The 25,824-nt window shown below is 41.0% G+C and overlaps 1 protein-coding gene across 1 annotated transcript; it reads left to right on the top strand.

Annotated features, from left to right (window-relative positions):
• Window positions 1-12,657: 12,657 nt before the first annotated feature.
• Window positions 12,658-13,437, top strand: LOC132619723 (uncharacterized). The gene has a single exon (XM_060334542.1). The coding sequence runs from the start codon at window positions 12,658-12,660 to the stop codon at window positions 13,435-13,437; it is 780 nt and encodes a 259-aa protein (XP_060190525.1).
• The last annotated feature ends 12,387 nt before the right edge of the window (window positions 13,438-25,824 follow it).

Genomic DNA, 25,824 nt, shown 5'->3' on the forward strand with positions numbered 1-25,824 from the left:
AATTTCGCCCTTAATTCTACAGAAATTTGGGCAGCATTTCCCCTGTAAATAGGCTACCCCGAGAATTTAACTCGGCCGTATCAATCAACAACAACAACAACAACCAACCTAACAACATCAATAATAAATTCGGAAGACAAAATAACATTAATAGCTCTCTTTTTCATCATTCGACAACTTTGCAAATATTCAATTCAACGGCTCACATTCAAGCCACCACATCGCTCACACATTTAATTATCCACCCGAGTCTTTACCACAATATTCTAGGACATTCTAAACAATCCACATAATATTTCCAACGACCCAAAAAATTTTCCACTGTTTGGCCGAAAACAGTCCCCTTTTCCATTCCTCATTTTCAAGTCATGTTTTGTACCACAATCCACAATATAACGATATGATTTTCATAAAATATACAATTTACGTCAAACGCACAACTAGCCTCAAAACAGCCCACAATTTCTCAACATCAATCTTGAGCCACTTAAACACTTATTTCCAACTAGAATTCGTTTCGTCGATAACTAAAATACTAAGCGATAGTATTACGATCTTCGACACATTATAAAACTCACATTCGCCCGCGCCACACACATACACATGTTAATGATTCTTATATATACAAATTTTATTCAATGCACAAAGTTCTCCAAATCAGTCCGCGACGCTTACTATGTCAATTTGGGACATTAAATTCTCATTTCTAACCTACAAGTCATCACCATAACCATTACGACGCTAAGCGAGATTAATTCCTTCTTTGCTACAATTTGGAGGCTATAAACACGGCTACACTACACATATACATGTATCGATGATTTTTATTCTTTTCCCCACTCGATACCAATCTAACATAATATAGAATTAATTCATCAATTCCATTTGTCACACCCATATACACGGCTAGAACACCCATCACACAACCCACTTCCAATCATACTATATTTCATGATTTCCATCCCTATTAACATACCATAACATGAATAAATGTTCACAACACAAAAACAAGAGCAAAACGTACCTTTCTTCTTCAATCCACCAAATAGTTAGGGTTTGCAAATGGGTACAACTAATGGTTGGATGACCCGAACAACTCTTCCACGCTACTTAGGGACCTCAATATAGTGGGTTAACACCAAGGAAATAATTTTTGGGAAGCTAGAATTTGATTTGGTTTTCCTAAGGTTGGGCCGAAAACAGTGGGGGTTGGGAGCTCTCTATTTTCTTGTTTTGTGCTAAGTGATGAAGTGAATAAATGAGGAATGAAGACTTGGTCTTCATCTTTTAAGTGGTTCACAAAATATCCACATTGCCTTGGGTCCACACAATGTGTTGGACCAATTAAAATTGGTCACACAATGTGTGGGACCCCTTTTTAATTCACACGGCCCCCATGGCATTTTTGGCACCACATTTTAAATTTCAATTTTATGAATTGTGGTCCCAATTTTCCCTAAGTGTTCAATGCCAACAATTTCATATATAACTTATATCTCAAAATAAAATCAAATGGTCAAAAGTCCCGACTTCGAATCCCGGAATGGTCTTGGCCTTAAATTATCATAGTTAATCCGGGTTGTCCTAATCTATATAAAAAAAAATACGGGACGTAACATCATCCCCCCCTTAAGAACATTCATCCTCGAATGTTGGATTAATGCTACGGATCTTACTCAAATTCGGGGGAAGATTCTTTTATAGCCATCACATACTAATCATTCATAAATCAACATAGTTAAACATAGAAATCGGATTACCTGAAGGTACTGGAAATAGGTGAGGATACTTTTCCTTCATCTGCTCCTCAGCCTCCCAGGTCATTTCCTCGCGGTTATTATTCCGCCACAGCACTTTAACAGAAGCCATATCCTTGTTCCGCAACCTTTTTACCTGGCGATCCAATATGGCTATAGGCGGCTCCTCATAAGATAGCTCCTCTGTGACCTGAATGTCATCTACAGGAAAGACTCTGGAAGGGTCACCAACACACTTACGAAGCATAGAAACATGAAATACCGGGTGTACCGCTCCCACGTCAGCTGTCAAATCCAATTCGTAGGCCACCTTTCCTATTTTGCGAATAATCAGATAGGGCCCAATATATCTCGGACTGAGCTTTCCTTTCTTGCCAAATCGCATAACACCTTTCATCGGTGACACTTTCAGGAACACCCAATCGCCAATCTGAAACTCTAACGGTCGACGTCGCTTATCGGCATAAGATTTCTGTCGGCTCTGGGCTGCCAACAATCTTTCTCGAATAAGTTTCACCTTATCCACGGCCTGCTGGACCACATCTGGGCCAATCAACTCAGTCTCCCCAACATCAAACCAACCGATCGATGATCTACATTTCCTGCTGTACAAGGCCTCATATGGTGCCATCTGAATACTGGAGTGGTAGCTGTTATTATAAGCGAATTCAACAAGCGGCAAATGGTCATCCCAGCTACCTCTGAAATCAATAACACAGGCACGCAACATATCTTCCAATGTCTGAATAGTGCGCTCTGCTTGACCATCGGACTGGGCATGAAATGTTGTACTCAGACTCACCTGGGTCCCCAATCCCTCCTGGAATGATCTCCAGAACTTAGCTGTAAACTGGGCACCTCTATCAGAAATAACAGACACAGGAACTCCATGCAGTCTCACAATCTCCTTAATATATAGCCTGGCATAATCTTCAGCTGAGTATGTAGTCCGGACTGGAAGAAAGTGAGCTGATTTTGTCAGCCGATCAACGATAACCCAAATGGAGTCGTACCTCCGTGGAGTGCGAGGTAAACCTGTAATAAAGTCCATATTAATGACCTCCCACTTCCACGTCGGTATCTCCATCTCCTGCAATAGCCCACCGGGCTTCTGGTGCTAAATCTTAACCTGCTGGCAATTTGGACACTGAGCAACGAACTCTGCTATATCTCTTTTCATACCGTCCCACCAATATAGGCATCTGAGATCATGGTACATCTTCGTCGACCCTGGGTGAACAGAATATCGGGCGTAATGTGCCTCACCCATAACCTGTCGCCGCAACCCTGCAACGTCAGGTACACACAATCTGCCTCTGTGAAATAACACTCCATCAGGTGAAATCTCAAACGGAGTCTTCTCTTGTGCCAGAGCTGCATCTCTGTACTGTGCCAGAATAGGATCCTCATACTGATGCCGCTTAATATCTTCTGTAATAGAGGACTCAGCAATACCTCGAACAGAAACCCCAACATCTCCCGAATCAGCCAAGCGAACTCCAAGACTAGCCAACTGATGAATATCGCGAACCATTTCTTTACTCTCTGATGGCACGTCTGCTAGGCTGCCCATAGACTTGCGGCTGAGTGCATCTGCCACAACATTAGCTTTCCCAGAATGGTAGAGAATGTCAACATCATAATCTTTTAGCAACTCTAACCACCTCCGCTGCCGCAAGTTCAGCTCCTTTTGCCTAAAGATGTACTGAAGGCTCTTATGATCTGTATAAATGTCAACGTGAACCCCATATAAATAATGTCTCCACATCTTCAAAGCATGAATGACCGCGGCCAGCTCCAAATCGTGAGTAGGATAATTCTTTTCATGTTTTCTGAGCTGCCGGGAAGCATAAGCTATCACCCTGCCGTGCTGCATCAACACACATCCCAAACCAATACCAGAGGCATCACAATAAATCACATACCCATCTGGACCCTCCGGAAGAGTCAGGACTAGAGCCGTAGTCAACTTCTCTTTCAGCAACTGGAAGCTACGCTCGCCAGCATCTGACCACTGAAACTTAGCTCCCTTCTGAGTCAGCCTTGTCAAAGGCGCTGAAATGGAAGCAAACTTCTCCACGAATCTCCGATAATAATCAGCCAATCCCAGAAAGCTACGCACCTCTGTCGGCGTCGTAGGTCTAGGCTAATTCTTTACGGCCTCGATCTTCTGGGTATCCACCCGGACGCCATCAGCCCCAATAATATGTCCCAGAAATGCCACTGAAGATAACCAGAATTCACACTTAGAAAATTTAGCATATAATTCTTGGTGCCGAAGTGTGCCAAGTACCGTCCTCAAATGGTCCGCATGCTCTGCCTCTGACCGAGAATAAACCAGAATATCATCGATAAATACGATCACAAACATATCCAAGAACGGTCTGAATACCCGATTCATCAGGTCCATAAATACTGCTGGGGAATTTGTCAGCCCAAAAGACATAACTCTGAACTCATAGTGCCCATATCGGGTCATGAATGCTGTCTTGGGAATATCAGCCTCTCGTACCCGTACCTGATGGTAACCCGATCGCAGGTCTATCTTCGAGAAGTACCTGGCACCCTGCAGCTGATCAAACAAATCATCAATCCTGGGGAGGGGATATTTATTCTTGATGGTTACCTTATTCAACTGCCGATAATCAATGCACATCCGCAGCGAGCCGTCTTTCTTCCTCACAAATAATACCGGAGCTCCCCAGGGTGACGTACTAGGCCGAATGAAACCCTTCTCCAATAAATCTCTCAGCTGCTCTTTCAATTCTTTCAATTCTGCAGGTGCCATTCTGTACGGAGGAATAGAGATAGGCTGAGTGTCTGGCAACAGATCAATAGCAAACTCTATCTCCCGTTCGGGAGGAAGACCTGGAAGCTCATCTGGGAATACATCTACAAATTCATTAACCACTGGGACTGACTGAAGAGTCGGTGCCTCTGCCTCTAAATCATGAACACGGACCAGATGATAAATATACCCCTTTCTGATCATTTTCTCAGCCTTGAGGTATGAAATAAACTTACCCCTCGGCGATACTGTATTACCTGCCCACTCTATAACTGGCTCCCCTGGGAATTGGAATCGGACTATCTTCTTTTGACAATCAACATTAGCATAGCAATAAGCTAGCCAATCCATACCCATAATCACGTCAAACTCGATCATATCTAACGCCACCAAATCCGCCTTAGTGCAGCGGCCACAGATAATCACGGAACAATCTCTATAAATCTGACTGGCTATAACAGAGTCCCCTACTGGTGTAGCTACCTCAAAAGGCTCTATCGGTTCGGATTCTATCCCAATTGTATCAGCAACGAGTGGAGATATAAATGATAATGTAGAACCAGGATCAATCAATGCATACACATCACGAGAGAAAACCAGTAATATACCTGTGACGACATTAGGCGAAGCCTCCTGGTCCTGTCTGCTGGCTAAGGCATAAATGCGGTTCGAAGGACCGCTAGAACCTGAAGCACTGCCACGACCTCGACCGCGTCCCGCCGGTGCAGGCATACCTCGCCCCGCAGGGCGTGCAACTGATGGAGCAGATGATGAACCAGCGGCTGACCCCGTCGGCTGAGCCACACTACCAGAACCGCTCGCCAACGGACAATCTCGCATAAGATGGCCCTGACCACCGCATGAAAAACAGGCTCCAGTAAGTCGATAACACTCTCCCGGGTGCGATTTCCCGCAATGGGAACAACGGGGCCTGGGTGGTCTGGACTGGCTGGGACCTCTAGCTATCTGTGACCCTGATGCTCTGGAGCTCTGACCGGCCCCAGACTGTCCTGCACTGTCAAATCTCCTACTGGCTGGCTGTGTACCCCGGCCTGACGGAGGAGGATTTCTGCCTGACTGCTGCTGCTGAGGCTGTCCGCCTCGAGAATCTCCAGAATAACCTGCGAATCTGGCCCTATTGGGCGGCCTCTTGTCCCGATCTCTGCTAGAATAATCAGCTCTATGTCGGTCCTCCATACCCAGGGCATAAGCCTGTAGTCGGGCAATATCTATGTCTGCCTGCAATGCCACCGCCATACAGCCATCAATCAAATAGCGGTCTAACCCCATCACGTATCTGTGCATCCGATCGGCCATATCTGCTACTATGGCAGGTGCATACCGGGCCAAAGAATCAAACTCCATATTATACTCACGGACGCTCCGACCCCTCTGCTGCAGATGCAAAAATCGGTCAACCCGCGCCTGCAGTAACTCTGGGGGCAAAAAGTGGTGAGTGAAAGCAGTCACGAACTCGTCCCAAGTAGCTGGGGTAGCACCCTCACCCCTGGATAGCTCCCAGGACTCATACCAGTGAGCAGCAACATCCCGTAGTCTATGCGAAGCCAACTCAACAGACTCAGTCTCTGAAGCCCTGACCAAATCTAGTGAGCGCCGCATCCCCCGAATAAAGTCATGGGGTTCCTCGTCGGGCTTAGACCCGTAAAACTCTGGAGGGCCACATAATAGAAACTCTCGAACCCTCAGGCTGTCACGCCTATCGTCATCATCATCATCTCTCCGCCCGCGTCTGCGAGCCTGTCCCGCTACCAGAGTGGTCAATAACTGCACAGCCTCTCTCAGTGTCCTGTCCTCCGCCCCTGGCTGAAGAGCTGGAGGCGCGGGAGCTGAAGCCCCTGGAGCTAATGGTGAAGCTGCTCCAGACTCTTCTGACGATGAAGACGTAGCAGAGTCGGCTGGCCGGGACGTAATATCACGCATCATCTGAGCAAGGGTCCGAGTACCCTTCTGAGCCCGGCTGGTCTCTCCTACTACGCCCTTTTTCTTCTGGACGGCCGTCGCCTTTTTCGGAGGCATCACTGAAAGAAAAACAACAACAGATCAAAACAGAATCATCCTAATAGCAAAGTTCTATCGCACGATCTAAGATCAGAAGAAAAGACAACATCCTAAATGTCCTGTAGCCTCCTGTTTATAGATGTGGTGCACAACACACCGATAAACAAGACTCTACTAGACACGATCTGTGGACACTCCGAGGACAAACCACTCTGATACCACTTTTGTCACGACCCAACCCCGTAGGCCGTGACTAGTGCCCGATCTGGGCACCCGAACCCATTTATCAAATATTATCTCAAATTCTATCAACTCATTCTAGTATATGGCGGAAGCCAACAAGACTTTATTTCAAATTTAGGTAATTTCCAGAAAATTTCGGCAGAGTTTCCTTTGTTTTACGGACTATCCAATATACCCTGCACGCAGAAAATACCAACAAAAGTCACACAGGGCTAACCAAGCAATATATAAACATATGCGGACCGGCCGCCTCGGCGTATAGGATCGCCCAAACAACATATGCGGACCGGCCGCCTCGGCGTATGGGATCGCCCAAACGACATGTACATACATCTATACAGAAAGACCCTAACCCACAAACATGTCCACAGACCTCTAAACAGACCGACAGAATCATATGACGGGACACGGCCCCGCCGTACCCATGAACGAATATATACAAATGCACTAATAAATATATATACCAAAAGTATAAGCTCCGGAAAGAGAGGAGCACTCCGAATAGCAGAAAGGGTGTCCTAAACAGGTGGATCACCAGGCTGTGCGTCTGTACCTGCGGGCATGAAACGCAGCCCCCGGAGAAGGGGGTCAGTACGAAATATGTACTGAGTATGCAAAGCAGAAGGTACAGAAATAAATCTGAATAATAATCGAATCAGATATACAGAAAATAATACATATCAAAATGTTTATTTCCAAAGTATAAATTATGCATAGGGCACTGGAAAATGTGGTCGCCCGCCTGTCGATGGCGCCACAACACAGCATAACACCAGAAAGTTTCAAATCTCCGAATCCCCGTCACACTTCACAACACAGCATAACGCCAAACACAGCATAACGCCAAACATAAGTGGAACCCGGCCCTCGAGCGAGGAGCACGGTGAACCATAAACACAGCATAACACCGGAATGTATCAAAAAGCGCACGACAACAGAACCGGCCCGGGAACCGGTGAACGATATCATAGTAGGCACGAGCGGAGTAGTGAGGAATCATATGCATAAAATCATTATTATAAATCCGAAGGATAAGAAAAATAGTCATATTCGAAATCGGAATAATAATTATCACTTTTTGATTCTAAGTTGTCGATTTTACATAAAGGGCGTCGCGGGACCCACGGACGAGTATAGACCCGAACTGAGCCCGCCTATGAAAAACATACCCATTATACATCAAGCAAACTCCTATAAAAATTATTGGAGCGATCCGAGCCTCTATGCAAAAAATATGGCATTCAGAGATTACAAAATTCCTTAAAGTGAACATTTTCTATGCGAATTTCGGAAAGCGATTACTTCCAATACATCATGGTTCATATTTCATAAAAACATACATAAGAGTGACAAAGAATATATATATGGATCATAACATGCTCGGATCTAGAATTTGGAATTCCCTTAAAGCTCTAATCTAGCCTATGTGAAACTAAGGCATGCCAAAAGAAGGAAGGTTGCTTTACATACCTCAAACGCTCTCCAATATGATCCAACTCAAGCTAAGTCCAAACTATGATTCGGGCTGCCCACGATCTAAAAATAAGCCATAAAATGCCAAACATTAGCTAAAGACTCTTTGGGCATTAAATTCCAATTTCGCCCTTAATTCTACAGAAATTTGGGCAGCATTTCCCCTGTAAATAGGCTACCCGAGAATTTAACTCGGCCGTATCAATCAACAACAACAACAACAACCAACCTAACAACATCAATAATAAATTCGGAAGACAAAATAACATTAATAGCTCTTTTTTTCATCATTCGACAACTTTGCAAATATTCAATTCAACGGCTCACATTCAAGCCACCACATCGCTCACACATTTAATTATCCACCCGAGTCTTTACCACATTATTCTAGGACATTCTAAACAATCCACATAATATTTCCAACGACCCGAAAATTTTTCCACTGTTTGGCCGAAAACAGTCCCCTTTTCCATTCCTCATTTTCAAGTCATGTTTTGTACCACAATCCACAATATAACGATATGATTTTCATAAAATATACAATTTACGTCAAACGCACAACTAGCCTCAAAACAGCCCACAATTTCTCAACATCAATCTTGAGCCACTTAAACACTTATTTCCAACTAGAATTCGTTTCGATGATAACTAAAATACTAAGCGATAGTATTACGATCTTCGACACATTATAAAACTCACATTTGCCCGCGCCACACACATACACATGTTAATGATTCTTATATATACAAATTTTATTCAATGCACAAAGTTCTCCAAATCAGTCCGCAACGCTTACTATGTCAATTTGGGACATTAAATTCTCATTTCTAACCTACAAGTCATCACCATAACCATTACGACGCTAAGCGAGATTAATTCCTTCTTTGCTACAATTTGGAGGCTATAAACACGGCTACACTACACATATACATGTATCGATGATTTTTATTCTTTTCCCCACTCGATACCAATCTAACATAATATAGAATTAATTCATCAATTCTATTTGTCACACCCATATACACGGCTAGAACACCCATCACACAACCCACTTCCAATCATACTATATTTCATGATTTCCATCCCTACTAACATACCATAACATGAATAAATGTTCACAACACAAAAACAAGAGCAAAACGTACCTTTCTTCTTCAATCCACCAAATAGTTAGGGTTTGCAAATGGGTACAACTAATGGTTGGATGACCCGAACAACTCTTCCACGCTACTTAGGGACCTCAATATAGTGGGTTAACACCAAGGAAATAAATTTTGGGAAGCTAGAATTTGATTTGGTTTTCCTAAGGTTGGGCCGAAAACAGTGGGGGTTGGGAGCTCTCTATTTTCTTGTTTTGTGCTAAGTGATGAAGTGAATAAATGAGGAATGAAGACTTGGTCTTCATCTTTTAAGTAGTTCACAAAATATCCACATTGCCTTGGGTCCACACAATGTGTTGGACCAATTAAAATTGGTCACACAATGTGTGGGACCCCTTTTTAATTCACACGGCCCCCATGGCATTTTTGGCACCACATTTTAAATTCCAATTTTATGAATTGTGGTCCCAATTTTCCCTAAGTGTTCAATGCCAACAATTTCATATATAACTTATATCTCAAAATAAAATCAAATGGTCAAAAGTCCCGACTTCGAATCCCCGAATGGTCTTGGCCTTAAATTATCATAGTTAATCCGGGTTGTCCTAATGTATATAAAAAAAAATACGGGACGTAACACATATGAAAAAATGTCTCCCGCGGTGCTCAAAATTTTGATAATAATAATAATAGAAAGAGTATCACATCTTAACCATTTATACAGTTTCTTACATAACATTCAATGTGGTTTGACTCTTTCGTGAATTTCACGCATAACCGAAATTTAGTAGAATTATTTGAAGCTCATAAGTGAGATGGAGTGCAGTAACTCCACGTCCACAAACCCTTCCACAACTCCACATCCACAAACCCTTCCATAGCTATTTGAAAAACTCGAAGCTTCCGACATTTCATAAACAAGTGAAAGAATAAGAGAGAAAAGTGAGGGGTTGTACAATAAGTGTGGAGTTTCAAAATGCAGTTGCAATAAATTATTGGCTAGCATAAAGTGCACTACAAAAAAATCTGAGAACTATTTGTGCCGTAATATTCAGGAATTTCAAAGGCTCAAATATGTCCCTATACTATGCGAACTGAACAAATATGTCCTCCAAAATTTTCCGTTAACTCAAGGGCATATATAGCAAAAAAAAAAAATGTTAGGGGCATCCTTGCACCAACCTTTTAACGACGGGCAAATGTGTGCAATTTCGTATAGTTTAGGGGCATATTTGAGCCTTTGCCGTATTAGATATTATCTCTAGATAAGTAGAGCCAGTAATTTCTAGGTTCGAGCATTCATGAAAAACACTTTTTAAGGGAAATCAGCTACTCGGTGTAGGACTTGCAAGACAACCGACCCACCCTCCCTCCATTAAGGCATACCAAAAACTAGCCACAATAATTTTTCCTATAAAGAGAACTTTATCTAACACGGAAGCAACATAAGAGATGTGCAGTTTTGAGTATCCTAAGGAACCTGATAAAGTAGGCAAGATCCAGAAGAGTTTTGGAGAAAAAAGATTTGAACTTTAATAAACTGCATAAAATCCTAGAATTTTAGTACTCCATTAAGGAATTGCTTTTAACTGGAATATGAAAGCTGAAGCATTAGTACTGAACTTTCTGAAAAAGTTATGTTTGCGTGCATGTGCTTCAATATATATGGAAAAACTGAAATAGAATCTTATAGATTCTTAAAAAATTTAACGGTCCTTTAATTAACTAATAGCACAAAAAATAGTTTAGCCGAGGTTATATTTTTATTAAATAAAAACTATCTACTATGGTAGCCAATTAGATAGTTGAAGAAATGTTTACTTTCAAATATGAGATTATGGTTGATTTATGGGAGATATGCTATGAGTATTAATGATTTAACATTTGCAGCAATTAGGGTCTTTCAATTGATTTTCACTTAAAACTTGATAGTAATTTAACCAAGGATTTAAGATATTTAATTTGCAAATCTTATGTATAAATTTTCAACTTCAAACGCTATATTAGGTTATCAAATCATCCCTAAGCTCTGCACACATAATATCTTTCATATTCAACTCGATGTGTTCTACCTCAACTTACGTATTCAGATTATTTGTCCACTATTTCTCAAATTATGGCCATACAACAAGTATGACAAAGGCTGGCAACAATGTTGAGATGGAACAAGAATCGCACACTTATGTTCCATTTTCATAGCAACCTAAAGGATATAACACCTTGAAGTCTACAGAAAGTAACTCTCTTTCTCAATAGATAAACCTTCAAATATTTGTATTTCTTGCGCTCAAGGTTCAGTGTGATTAGATATAATTGTGGTCTTTTTTCGGGATCATTTCAGAAGTTTAATATACTATTCTTATTGTGTAGACAAACCATAGAGGAGACAGAACGTTATCAGTGGATAAAGGCGACCAATGATCTGACGTTAAATATTCTGAAAGACCAGACAACACAGAAGCTTTAAAGGATAGCAAGCGTGATAAGATTTTAATGTTCACGTTGTACTCTATGTAGGAGTACCACTCTTATAGGTCTTAACATAAAGACATCATGTGAAATTGGTCATATAACTAAAACAACATTTATAATGGAACGTATAACCACCGAACCTGAATTTTCTGGTTAAAAAGCATATAATCCCTAAAACGGAAAAGTAGAATGCGGAAGTGAATCCATAGAATGAAATAACATCTCCTTGAATCCATGCACCCTATCTTCCCATTATCTGGTTATCCTAGTCTACATTCGTTTCAGTTAGCTTTGTGACAGCAGCCTATAATACCAAAACCAATATCATCCTCCAATTCTCTACTGAAACTTGTTGATTATAATTCAAGAAATTTTTCGGTTTCCTAAGGTATATTCTGATGACATCACGCTTCAATCATTCCACGCAATTAAATTCACCCGATCAATGATACAAAATGGAATCTTTCCAAAAATTGTGGTAAAATGAATTTAGTTAATTACTATTGGAACAGTTTGCATTAGCTACTGTTTGGATATGGTTTAGTACTGTTAGGTTCATCAGTAGCAGTATTTATCTTGTGTTTATCTTCAGCAGTCACTGTTTAGTTAAAATACTTAATTAATGTTTAATTAGGAGTCTTCTTATTTTCCCTGTAACTCTATTTAATACGCTTCCTGCGTTCAATAACTGATACAATTTTCCAGCACATCTTCAAGTGTTCATATGGTATCACAGCCAATACAACTCTAACGAGTAAAGATCCAACCTTTTTTTTTCTCCTTCTCTCTTCTCCAAAACACTCAAATGGGTACCAACGGTAACGGAAACAATTTCAGTGTTGTCAATGCTGACAACACAACCGGTACCAACATCATTATTCAGTTCAATCCTGCTTCCCAATTACCCATCAAACTTGATGGTAGTGACAACTTCGCCACCTGGAAAGCTCAATTTTCCATGCTTATGTATGGCTACAACCTCTTCGGCCATATCGACGGGACTACTCCAGCTCCATCTCACACTATCACCATTGGCACGAATGTATCTCCCAATCCTACTTTTTTACCTTGGTTCCGCCATGACCAACTCATGCAGAACGCCCTTATGGCTTCTGTGGACCCCACCATTGCCTCCACCGTTGCTGCAGCCGACTCGTCAAAAACAGTTTGGGATGCTTTGCATACCACTTATGCTAACAGGTCCCAAACCCGAGTCTTCAGCCTGCGTGATCAACTTGCCCGCGTCACTAAGGATACTCGCTCCATCACCAAATATCTTCACACCATTCGGTCTCTTTCAGATGAGTTACCCACTGCCGGTGCCCCTGTGTCCAACCCTGAACTCATCGTCAAAATACTCAGTGGTCTAGAACCTGAGTTCCGTGAGATCTCTGCTGCCATCCGTGCACGTGACACGACTATCACCTATGAAGAATTGTTTGAAAAACTACTTGATCATGAACTTTTTCTCCGTCAAGAGGATGCTAAGAAGCTATCCAGCCCCATAACCGCTGCAGTTGCCACTCCCACCAAACCTAACACCAATAATCACAACACCCGTAGGCAGAACAACAACTCTCAGTAACGGCGCCAGAATCCACGCCCCATCACTCAACAACAGTGGCAGTTAAACATGAACTCAAATACTGTCACTCGATGCCAACTCTGTAACAGGATTGGCCACACAGCAAATGTTTGCCGCTCAAAGTCACATAATCACCTTGAAGACCGAGCCCACTATGCCTCTGGATTCACTGCAACTACCAACCCTTGGATAGTCGACTCAGGAGCCACCTATCACATCACAACGGAGCCACACAACCTACGGCTGTACCACGGTAACGAGGATGCCTCCATGGGTGATGGTAACAAAATTCCTATCTCTCACACTGGTTCTACTCAGTTAAATGCATCAAATAATGTTTTTACGTTAACCCACACTCTGTGTGCCCCATCCATTAAACGCAAACTTCTCACTATTTCTAAATTTTGTTAAGACAACCTAAAGTCTATTGAATTCTTTCCTTTTGATTTTATTGTGAAGGATCTGCAAACGCAGAAACCGTTGGTGCACGGCCGGGAGAACAATGGACTATATAAGTGGCCTGTCTCACGTCCCCAAGCTCAGATGTCCACCATATCCACTCCTATCACTGCTTGGCATCAACGATTGCGTCATCCCCACTCTAGAGTTCTTAGGTTTATTTTAAATAAATTCTCGCTACCCTTCCATGAGCGAGACAAATTTTCTTATTGTAATTCTTGCTTATCTAATAAATCCCATCTACATCCTTTCAGTCAATTAACTCTGGATAGCTCTAAACCACTTCAAATTCTTTTTAGTGATCTGTGGGGGCCCTCCCCAATTTTATCTCTTGATAAGAAATTATATTATTGCATCTTTGTTGATCAGTACACAAGCTACACTTGGATCTACACATTAAAACATAAAAGTGAAGCTAAAGAGTTCTTTAAAAAATTTCACCCCTTGATGGAAAAACATTTTGACACAAAAATTCTATCCCTATATACTGATGGTGGGGAGAGTATAAGAGTCTTGACTCCTATCTCTCCCTGCACGGAATTAAACACCTTTCTACACCACCCTATACGCCTCAAAGAGTTGCCCTTGCTGAACGAAGGCATCGTCATATTATTGAAACTGCAAAAACTCTTCTATATGAGTCATCCCTCCCCCCCCCCCCCCCCCCCCCTCCCCAACTCTGGTCGTTCGCGTGTCATCATGCGGTCTACATCATAAACCGCCTACCCACACCCCTCCTTAACAACCAGTCCCCGTTTGAACAATTACTTGGAAAATCACCCGATTACAGCTCACTAAGAATCTTTAGATGTCTATGCTATCCGTGGCTTAAACCATACTCCAAAAATAAGCTTGAACCTAAGTCCACCCCATGTGTTTATCTCGGGTTTTTCCTTGTCCCATCACTGTCACCAGTGCTTTGACCCACTTTCTTCAAAAATTTATTTATCTCGAGATGTACAGTTTGTTGAGAATAATTTTCCCTTTAAAAATTTATTCTCTCATATTGTAATTAATGCAAATAAATTAAAATGGGATAACCCAACTTCTCCTGCAGTACCCCAACCAACGGTCAACTGTCCCGCCTTGACTGAACTACCCCAACCTTTAACTACTGCTTCACTCTGTCCCATCCCAGACCCCTCTGATATTACCCAACATTCCTCACAATCCCTCTCCAAGTCAATGACTGCCTCCTCATCAACACTGCCGGCCAGCCACTAGTGAATTCCACGGTGCCAGATTCTGCGCAGCATTTCAATCTAGGTAAGTCTCCTCTCTTGTCTAATTCATCTCTCCCACACGCTACTACTAGCAGTTCCCCATCCCCTAAGAGTCCGGCTATGGCTGTCCAGCCACTAACCCTTCCCCTCATCCCTTAAAATTCGATTAGCCCCACCCCTACACACAACTCAACTCGCTCTCTACCCCTTCTCGTCTATCACAGAAGGTCCAGAAACCATCAACCAACCAACCCTGCTCCTATGGCCCCTCTACAACCTGAACAAGCGCTCTTGCTCGAACCTGTCCCCTCGTCATCACAAGCACCATCCCCGCCAAATCGTATAGTCACTCACTCACAAAATAACATCACAAAACCAAAGGCAATATTTGATTACCTAGATCACCTAGTACCGACGCCTCTACCTAACACCTTCAAACAAGCACAAAAACATCCCGAGTGGCGAGAAGCTATGAAACATGAATTTGATGCTTTAATGAAAAACCAGATTTGGGAACTTGTTCCACCTGATCCGACCAAAAATATTGTATCCTGTAAGTGACTTTTCAGGATCAAAAGGAATGCAGATGGGTCTGTTGACAGATACAAAGCACGCCTGGTTGCAAAAGGCTTCACTTAAAGGCCGGGCATTGATTTCCATGCGACATTCAGCCCGGTCGTCAAGCCTACCACAGTTCGCATTGTCCTCTCTGTAGCACTTCACCACAACTGGCCCCTTCGTCAACTTGATGTCAACAATGTTTTCCTCTAGGGTGACCTGGACAAGGAGGTGTACATGGTACAACCTTCGGGGTTTGCTAGTGAGAAAAAGCCGACTCACATTTGTCGGTTGCACAAGGCGATCTATGGCTTGAAACAAGCTCCTCGAGCATGGTACAATGCCCTCACCAGTCACCGTTTCTCCATAGGATTTGTTAAGACAAAATCAGATGCCTCGCTATTTGTCAGACATGGTCTAGGTGACACATTGTTCGTCTTGGTCTATGTGGACGGCATCATTGCCACTGGGAGCAACTCTAACAATGTCAATCAGATTATCACTTCCCTTGCATCTCGTTTCTCAATTAAAGATTTAGGAAATCTTCACTATTTTCTTGGTGTTGAGGTGATACGCAGCTCTGAAGGTTTACTTCTCACCCAAGCGAACTATGTGAATTAGATCTTGAATGATGAGCTAATGACCGACTGCAAAAGTGTCGACGCACCTATGAGTGCCTCTGAGTTGCTCAGCCTTTCTGATGGTACTAATCTAACTGATGCAACTCGTTATCGTCGAGTCTTAGGCAGGTTGCAGTACTTATAATTCACTAGACCGGACAACGCCTATGCGGTAAACAAGTTGTCTCAGTTCATGCAAGCACCATCGGACCTTCACTGGAAAGCAGTGAAGCGTGCTCTCTGGTATCTTTGTGGTAAGATTCAACTAGGCCTGCGTGTGACTCCCATTGATAACTTCAATTTGCACGTGTACTCTGATGCGGATTGGGCTGGGGACATCACTGACAGAGTCTCTATATCTGGTTACATCTTATTCCTTGGTCTCAATCCGATTAGCTGGTCCTCCAAGAAGAGAAACACAGTCGCTCGCTCTTCCACAGAGGCTGAATACAGGGCGGTGGCTAATGCCCTTGCTAAAACCTTGTAGGTCACCAACCTCCTGAGTAAACTGCGATTTCCAGTCCATAAGTTACTATCATTTATTGTGGCAATCTTGGAGCCATATTTTTTAGCAAGAATCCTGTCTTCCATAGCCGTGTGAAGCATGCTGCAGTGGACTTTCACTTTGTCTGCCACCATGTCGATAACAAAAGGGTTCGTGTTGTTCATGTCCATGGTGCCGACCAACTAGCTGACACTCTCACCAAAGCACTGGCCAAGCCAGCATTTGAAAGCAATCTATTCAAGTTAGGCTTAGTTACCCGTCACCCAACTTGAAGGGGGCATATTGGAACAGTTTATGTTAGCTACTGTTTGGATATGGTTTAGTACTGTTAGGTTCATCAGTCGCAGTATTTATCTTGTGTTTATCTTCAGCAGTCACTGTTTAGTTAGAATATTTAATTAGTGTTTAATTAGGAGTTTTATTATTTTCCCTGTAACTCTATTTAATACGCTTCCTGCGTTCAATAACTGATACAATTTTCTAGCACTTCTTCAAGTGTTCATAATTACTTGATACATCTTGAAGAATTATAAAATATGAGAACATAGACCCTAGTTGATGGAAGAATAACAAATTAAATGCATTAGGGAAAAGTGCTAAAAGGGTAATTAAGTACGTAATTAAAAAAATCCAAGAAATCTATGTGATCCGACTCTGTGACAGTTCATGCTATGCACTTACTTTCAACTCTGCCATGCATACTATTTTCACTTAGATATGAACACTGCCCTATTATAAAGTTCCTGCACAATGTAAAAATCCAAGTGTAAGTTCAGATGCTATTCTGGAAATTGCAAATGCATTAGGCTAAGCAATTATCACTCATTTATTACTTGGAGATTTGATCTAGTTACAGTAATCCACACAGAGATCACATGGATTTGCTGATGAAGAGATTCCAGCTATTAACAGTTACATTCAAAGTGCTAGTGTTACATCCCGTATTTTGTACAGTAAGATGCGTCGTAAGTTAGTTGACGTAAGCTTTGAGAGCAAGATTATTTCTATGGTTACAAGTGTTTAGTAAGTATTGGACAAGGACTTTTAAGTCCCAGTTCTATTGTTACAAGAGTTTGCTAATTATCTACAATTAACATGGAAGCAAAAGGGACTAAGGAGATAGGAATTTGGACTGTTTTATTTTAATGTTTCACTAAGTGGGTCCCACCAAAGGACTAATTATCATTAGTGGTGTGTTAGATAAAACCAATTACATGGTCAAAGGACCAGTTATGTGTAAAATTCCTATACTCTCATTAAATGGCTTAATTCAAGTGAATGATTATAGTATAAGAGGTGAGAGCATACGTATCAACTACATATACTACTTGTATTATAATGTTGCCAACATATACTTGTTAAGCTTATCTTGTTGTTTAGTTAATAAAAAAAAAAAAAAAAAGGTCCAGCAACTAAGCTTCTCTATTGTTGAAGAACGAAAAACGTACAGCAAGTATTTAAGAGTTAAATAGTTCATTCATGACCCAAGATCAAATCCGAAGGTAAACAACACGAATCAAGCATTAGAAGTCCCGCGGTGCTTGTCGGATTCTTGGTCTTCTTCTTGTGGTGGTTTTGGAGGATGCTTCATGGTGAATTAATCTTGAAGTTGGAGTGTTCTTGAGTTCTTGAGGTAATATTTCATCATACCTACATGTCCTTGAGTTTATTAGTTCTTAATCAACTAGTTAGAGATGGAATTTGGAGAAGGAAAACTCTAACTTGTGATGAACTTGTGGGCTGTCTTGGATCATGTTTTTTTTTTTTTTTTTTGATGTGTTGTTGGTGGTGAATGTTACGTCCCGTATTTTTTTTTATACATTAGGACAACCCGGATTAACTATGATAATTTAAGGCCAAGACCATTCCGGGATTCGAAGTCGGGACTTTTGACCATTTGATTTTATTTTGAGATATAAGTTATATATGAAATTGTTGGCATTGAACACTTACGGAAAAATTGGGACCACAATTCATAAAATTGGAATTTAAAATGTGGTGCCAAAAATGCCATGGGGGCCGTGTGAATTAAAAAAGGGTCCCACACATTGTGTGACCAATTTTAATTGGTCCAACACATTGTGTGGACCCAAGGCAATGTGGATATTTTGTGAACCACTTAAAAGATGAAGACCAAGTCTTCATTCCTCATTTATTCACTTCATCACTTAGCACAAAACAAGAAAATAGAGAGCTCCCAACCCCCACTGTTTTCGGCCCAACCTTAGGAAAACCAAATCAAATTCTAGCTTCCCAAAAATTATTTCCTTGGTGTTAACCCACTATATTGAGGTCCCTAAGTAGCGTGGAAGAGTTGTTCGGGTCATCCAACCATTAGTTGTACCCATTTGCAAACCCTAACTATTTGGTGGATTGAAGAAGAAAGGTACGTTTTGCTCTTGTTTTTGTGTTGTGAACATTTATTCATGTTATGGTATGTTAATAGGGATGGAAATCATGAAATATAGTATGATTGGAAGTGGGTTGTGTGATGGGTGTTCTAGCCGTGTATATGGGTGTGGCAAATGGAATTGATGAATTAATTCTATATTATGTTAGATTGGTATCGAGTGGGGAAAAGAATAAAAATCATCGATACATGTATATGTGTAGTGTAGCCGTGTTTATAGCCTCCAAATTGTAGCAAAGAAGGAATTAATCTCGCTTAGCGTCGTAATGGTTATGGTGATGACTTGTAGGTTAGAAATGAGAATTTAATGTCCCAAATTGACATAGTAAGCGTTGCGGACTGATTTGGAGAACTTTGTGCATTGAATAAAATTTGTATATATAAGAATCATTAACATGTGTATGTGTGTGGCGCGGGCGAATGTGAGTTTTATAATGTGTCGAAGATCGTAATACTATCGCTTAGTATTTTAGTTATCGTCGAAACGAATTCTAGTTGGAAATAAGTGTTTAAGTGGCTCAAGATTGATGTTGAGAAATTGTGGGCTGTTTTGAGGCTAGTTGTGCGTTTGACGTAAATTGTATATTTTATGAAAATCATATCGTTATATTGTGGATTGTGGTACAAAACATGACTTGAAAATGAGGAATGGAAAAGGGGACTGTTTTCGGCCAAACAGTGGAAAAATTTTCGGGTCGTTGAAAATATTATGTGGATTGTTTAGAATGTCCTAGAATATTGTGGTAAAGACTCGGGTGGATAATTAAATGTGTGAGCGATGTGGTGGCTTGAATGTGAGCCGTTGAATTGAATATTTGGAAAGTTGTCGAATGATGAAAAAGAGAGCTATTAATGTTATTTTGTCTTCCGAATTTATTATTGATGTTGTTAGGTTGGTTGTTGTTGTTGTTGTTGATTGATACGGCCGAGTTAAATTCTCGGGGTAGCCTATTTACAGGGGAAATGCTGCCCAAATTTCTGTAGAATTAAGGGCGAAATTGGAATTTAATGCCCAAAGAGTCTTTAGCTAATGTTTGGCATTTTATGGCTTATTTTTAGATCGTGGGCAACCCGAATCATAGTTTGGACTTAGCTTGAGTTGGATCATATTGGAGAGCGTTTGAGGTATGTAAAGCAATCTTCCTTCTTTTGGCATGCCTTAGTTTCACATAGGCTAGATTAGAGCTTTAAGGGAATTCCAAATTCGAGATCCGAGCATGTTATGATCCATATATATATTCTTTGGCACTCTTATGTATGTTTTTATGAAATATGAACCATGATGTATTTGAAGTAATCGCTTTCCGAAATTCTCATAGAAAATGTTCACTTTAAGGAATTTTGTAATCTCTGAATGCCATATTTTTCGCATAGAGGCTCGGATCGCTCCAATAATTTTTATAGGAGTTTGCTTGATGTATAATGGGTATGTTTTTCATAGGCGGGCTCAGTTCGGGTCTATACTCGTCTGTGGGTCCCGCGACGCCCTTTATGTAAATTCGACAACTTTGAATCAAAAAGTGATAATTATTATTCCGATTTCGAATATGACTATTTACTTATCCTTCGGATTTATAATAATGATTTTATGCATATGATTCCTCACTACTCCGCTCGTGCCTACTATGATATCGTTCGCCGGTTCCCGGGCCGGTTCTGTTGTCGTGCGCTTTTTGATACATTCCGGTGTTATGCTGTGTTTATGGTTCACTGTGCTCCTCGCTCGAGGGCCGGGTTCCACTAATGTTTGGCGTTATGCTGTGTTTGGCGTTATGCTGTGTTGTGAAGTGTGACGGGGATTCGGAGATTTGAAACTTTCTGGTGTTATACTGTGTTGTGGCGCCATCGACAGGCGGGCGACCACATTTTCCAGTGTCCTATGCATAATTTATACTTTGGAAATAAACATTTTGATATGTATTATTTTCTGTATATCTGATTCGATTATTATTCAGATTTATTTCTGTACCTTCTGCTTCGCATACTCAGTACATATTTCGTACTGACCCCCTTCTCCGGGGGCTGCGTTTCATGCCCGCAGGTACAGACGCACAACCTGGTGATCCACCTGTTTAGGACACCCTTTCTGCTATTCGGAGTGCTCCTCTCTTTCCAGAGCTTATACTTTTGGTATATATATTTATTAGTGCATTTGTATATATTCGTTCATGGGTACGGCGGGGCCCTGTCCCGTCATGATTCTGTCGGTCTGTTTAGAGGTCTGTGGACATGTTTGTGGGTTAGGGTCTTTCTGTATAGATGTATGTGCATGTCGTTTGGGCGATCCCATACGCCGAGGCGGCCGGTCCGCATATGTTGTTTGGGCGATCCTATACGCCGAGGCGGCCGGTCCGCATATGTTTATATATTGCTTGGTTAGCCCTGTGTGGCTTTTGTTGGTATTTTCTGTGTGCAGGGTATATTGGATAGTCCGTAAAACAAAGGAAACTCTGCCGAAATTTTCTGGAAATTACCTAAATTTGAAATAAAGTCTTGTCGGCTTCCGCCATATACTAGAATGAGTTGATAGAATTTGAGATAATATTTGATAGATGGGTTCGGGTGCCCAGATCGGGCACTAGTCACGGCCTACGGGGTTGGGTCGTGACAGTGAACAGGTTTTAATTAATTGGAGTTGGTACCTCCAATAGCCCATTTCCGGTCTTTTAGCCTTATAAATTTTGCCTGCTCCGCATATTTCACTGCTAATAGACTATTGCTAACTTGTGCTTTAGTATTGACCCTTCGTTTGTCTTAGATTAACCTTTCACTAGCATATATTTGTTTTACTGGCTTTCGTGAGGGATGGTAGACTAGGGTCATGTTCTCGGTTTGGATCGGGGGCAGGGGTTGGGGGGCTAAGGGGGTTGAGGGAGCTTCTAGGTTGAGAGTAGGGTCTTGGAATATTGGGACTTTATCGGGAAAGTCCATAGAGTTAGTTAAGATTCTTAAGAAGAGAAGGATTAATATAGCTTGCGTCCAAGAGACTAAATGGGTAGGACCTAAAGCTAAGGAGGTGGATGGGTACAAGCTTTGGTTCTCGGGCAAGTCGAGGTATAGGAATGGGGTAGGGATCTTAGTAGATAGTGAGCTTAGAGATCAGGTGGTAGAGGTTAGGAGGTTCAATGACAGGATGATGGCGATTAAGTTAGTCGTTGGAGGGTTCACCTTGAACATTATTAGTGCCTACGCGCCACAAGTGTATTACATCCCGTGTTTTCATGTGTTGGAGACCGTGCGAGTTAAATGACATTAGTAACGGAAACGAGGTTATCCCCCCAAGCTTATAGGTGGTTAGAGTGAGTACAGATGTATCATAAGGATTAGAAGTTAAACAAATCGAAGAAAATAAATTTTTTCAAGGTTCGAAATTTATTTGAATAAAATACGGTCCAAGCTATGATACCCCGTATTTTTGGACTAGGAAATTGGACCGTCCAATATGAGAAAATTTACTCGAGCTCGGAAGATTTGGTCACATTCTAGCGTGGAAGTCAAGAACTTGGTATATAAAAGAATGAAGCCCCGAAATTAATTAAGATGGTAAAGTGTGACGACGATGGTTGCAAATAATATTTTATGTATGGCGAAAAAGGCTATGGACTAAAGTTCTACCACATGATTATGATAATGAGTATACGAAGTGTATTAAAACTGATCTTTGTTTAAATAAATTGGAAGCAAGGAATTAAATTGCACGAGAAAGTAAGCAAGTTTCATAAAAAGGAATAAAGGGACAAATGTATTGGCATGACCACGTGTATGCATTACAAGGAAACAAATAAATGACTAATGCCATATAGGGTCTGTTGGGGGATAAGTTTTAATGATAGCAATACATTTTCCTAAGTGGTGGGCCATAGGGCCCTACGTGTAAGGACATGAGTTAATTATGTGTCCTATACTAATTTAGTCACAATTCTCTTAACAATGCACGTTTGCTGCACGTATACTTTTAGCAAGCAGCAACAAATTTTAATTCTAAAAAGAGTATCAACGTTTTATGTTGAAGAAACAGCAACGTCTTCTTCATCTCAAGAAAGAAAGGAAATGTAATCCCTCTCAAGAACAGCAAACGGATTTTTTTTCGCACCGCTTTGATCTCGTTGTTTCTTTTATCGCATTGTTAAATTCGGGCTTCTTCGTAGTGAAGTAAGGTGGAAGAAGATTATTTCTTGGAATATGAGGTAAGAATTCTCCTCTACTAGATATATTTAAATTCATCCAGGTCATAGTTAAATTGAGAGATGGGAACTACGACATTAAATGCGGGGAATCGGATAAGTCATTGAGTCAATATTGTAATTTTGGGCCTTATTGAGAGTGATCTAAAGATGGATTTAATTCTAGTTTGATATGAAATGTACTAGTATGTGTTAATTTTTATGTGATACCTTTAATTTAGTTGTGATAGGAATTTTCGAAGTGGATTATTAAGAAATTATCAAAATATTATACTTCTACACGTTAGTTCACCAGCCAAGTATTTCTTTGGAGTTTGGTTCACCATTTTTTTCTTATACATATATATATATATAATTCATTAGTAGATTGTCTTGTTGAATAAATATGACCACTTCTTTATATATTACATTGTACCTATGGATATCAACTATGTAGTCTAATGGGAAATTGTGCTACAGGGGTTTATATATCATTTATTGAAGAGTTATTAGGTGGCAGTCTTTTGGATAGGAGTCACCTAATGTCAACACATGACTTGGCCAGCTTTACAACATTTTATTTACTGATACTTCATGACTAAGTTATACATACAAAGTTGTGTTGTCGAAGTAGGCAATAGCAGAATTACATTCACATATACCAAGAAAGAGGAGAACTCACTTTGACGTGCAAAAGGACTTTCTTCATAGATTAAGTGTTGTAGTGGAGTTTTCCCAAATTTGGCATCAGATCTTTGAGTTCGGACTAAAGGTTAGTTTTTATTAAGATCACGGGACGGTGATCGAAAACTATGGGTTCAATTTGTAATAATTGTATAAATAGGTTATGTGTTGTTTTGCTATGGCATGAAGATCAGTGGAAGAGTAAGGAATTAATTGTGGTGATAATCGGAGATTAATTGAAAGTTCGGATTAGACGAGTTATATAGAGGAAATGCTGCCCGATTTCGGTTAAGTTCTTAACTAACCAAAATCCTAATCAAGAAAGTATGAACTAAAGAATGGTTCCTATAAGTGATGGGTTGTAGATTTATAAGCTAGAAAGTATAGTTTACTAATAACAGTGTTATTTTCATATTAAATAGGCTAAAGGGGCGACGAAGCGAACTTGGTTACGGTTAACCTATAAAAGGTATGTAAAGCTATCCCTTCTTTCTTTTTGGCATGATTCTTATGAAACGAATAGACGATATGTATATGATTCCAAAGAATTTCTTACTCTTAGAGCCACTAGGATGGCTACTGTTATTGATTTCCAGAAGCTATTTTATTATATCTTGATAAGTATACATGATTCCAGGAGTTCTATTTTGATATGGTCCACTGTGACATTCGAAAGGTATTTGATATGACTATTGTCTTGATTTTCAAACGATAGTTCGTTTTGATTATTCCATTGAGTCTCAGATATGATTTAAATTGCATATGGCTTCTCACTACTCTGCTCGTGCATGCCTCAATATATCTTTTACTGAGTCCCGGGCCAGGACATGTTTTCGTGCACAGTTTCACTGCATTGTTCATTGAGTCCCTCACTAGAGGGTCGGGACACGTTATATATGTATATGATGATATGATGATGTGATGATATGATGATATGTTATGGAGGCCAGGAGGGCATATGATTACTTTATTCACCGAGTCCCTCACTAGAGGGTCGGGACACGTTATATATATGATATATGATATTGATATGCATGACTTTCACTTCATAAGGCAAGTGTATTGATGTTTTAAAAAGCCATACTCGTTTCTGGTAATTTTTGTTTCAGTTATGATCCTCTTTACTGAATTTCATAATTTACATACTCAGTATATATTCCGTACTGACCCCCTTTCTTCGGGGGGGGGGGGGGGGGGGGGCTGCGTTTCATGCCCGCAAGTACAGATAGTCGGTTTGGTGACCCTTCAGCATAGGACTTCTACTTAGCTATCTTGGAGAGCGGAGTTTAGACTTTCAGTACAGATCTTGTGAGATATATATGTATATGTTATCCAAGGGTACGGCGGGGCCCTGTCCCGTCATATGTTACTGTTGATACTCTTAGAGGTCTGTAGACATATGTGTGGGTTGTGTATGGGTTCTGTTCAGCTGTGTCTATACGATGTGCTGTGGTATGATGTTCGTCTATAGTGGCAGCCTTGTCGGCTTGCATATGATATTGATATGTGATGGCGGCCTTGTCGGCTTGCGTATTATTTCATGATATGATCAGTTGTGACTCCTAAGGAGACAGTGTATCTGAATATACATATATGATGAGGCTATGAACCTTCAGAGTTCTTTCGTAAAGTTCCATATTGTTCATAGTTTCAGTTGGCTATATCTGATAGGTATGTATACGGGTGTCCAGGTCGGGCACCAGTCACGACCTACGGGGTTAGGTCGTGACAAAGTAGGTTTGGACGAGGAGGTAAAAAGTCGCTT

The sequence above is a fragment of the Lycium barbarum genome, chromosome 11 (assembly GCF_019175385.1).
Source record: "Lycium barbarum isolate Lr01 chromosome 11, ASM1917538v2, whole genome shotgun sequence".
NCBI classification, from domain to species: domain Eukaryota; kingdom Viridiplantae; phylum Streptophyta; class Magnoliopsida; order Solanales; family Solanaceae; genus Lycium; species Lycium barbarum.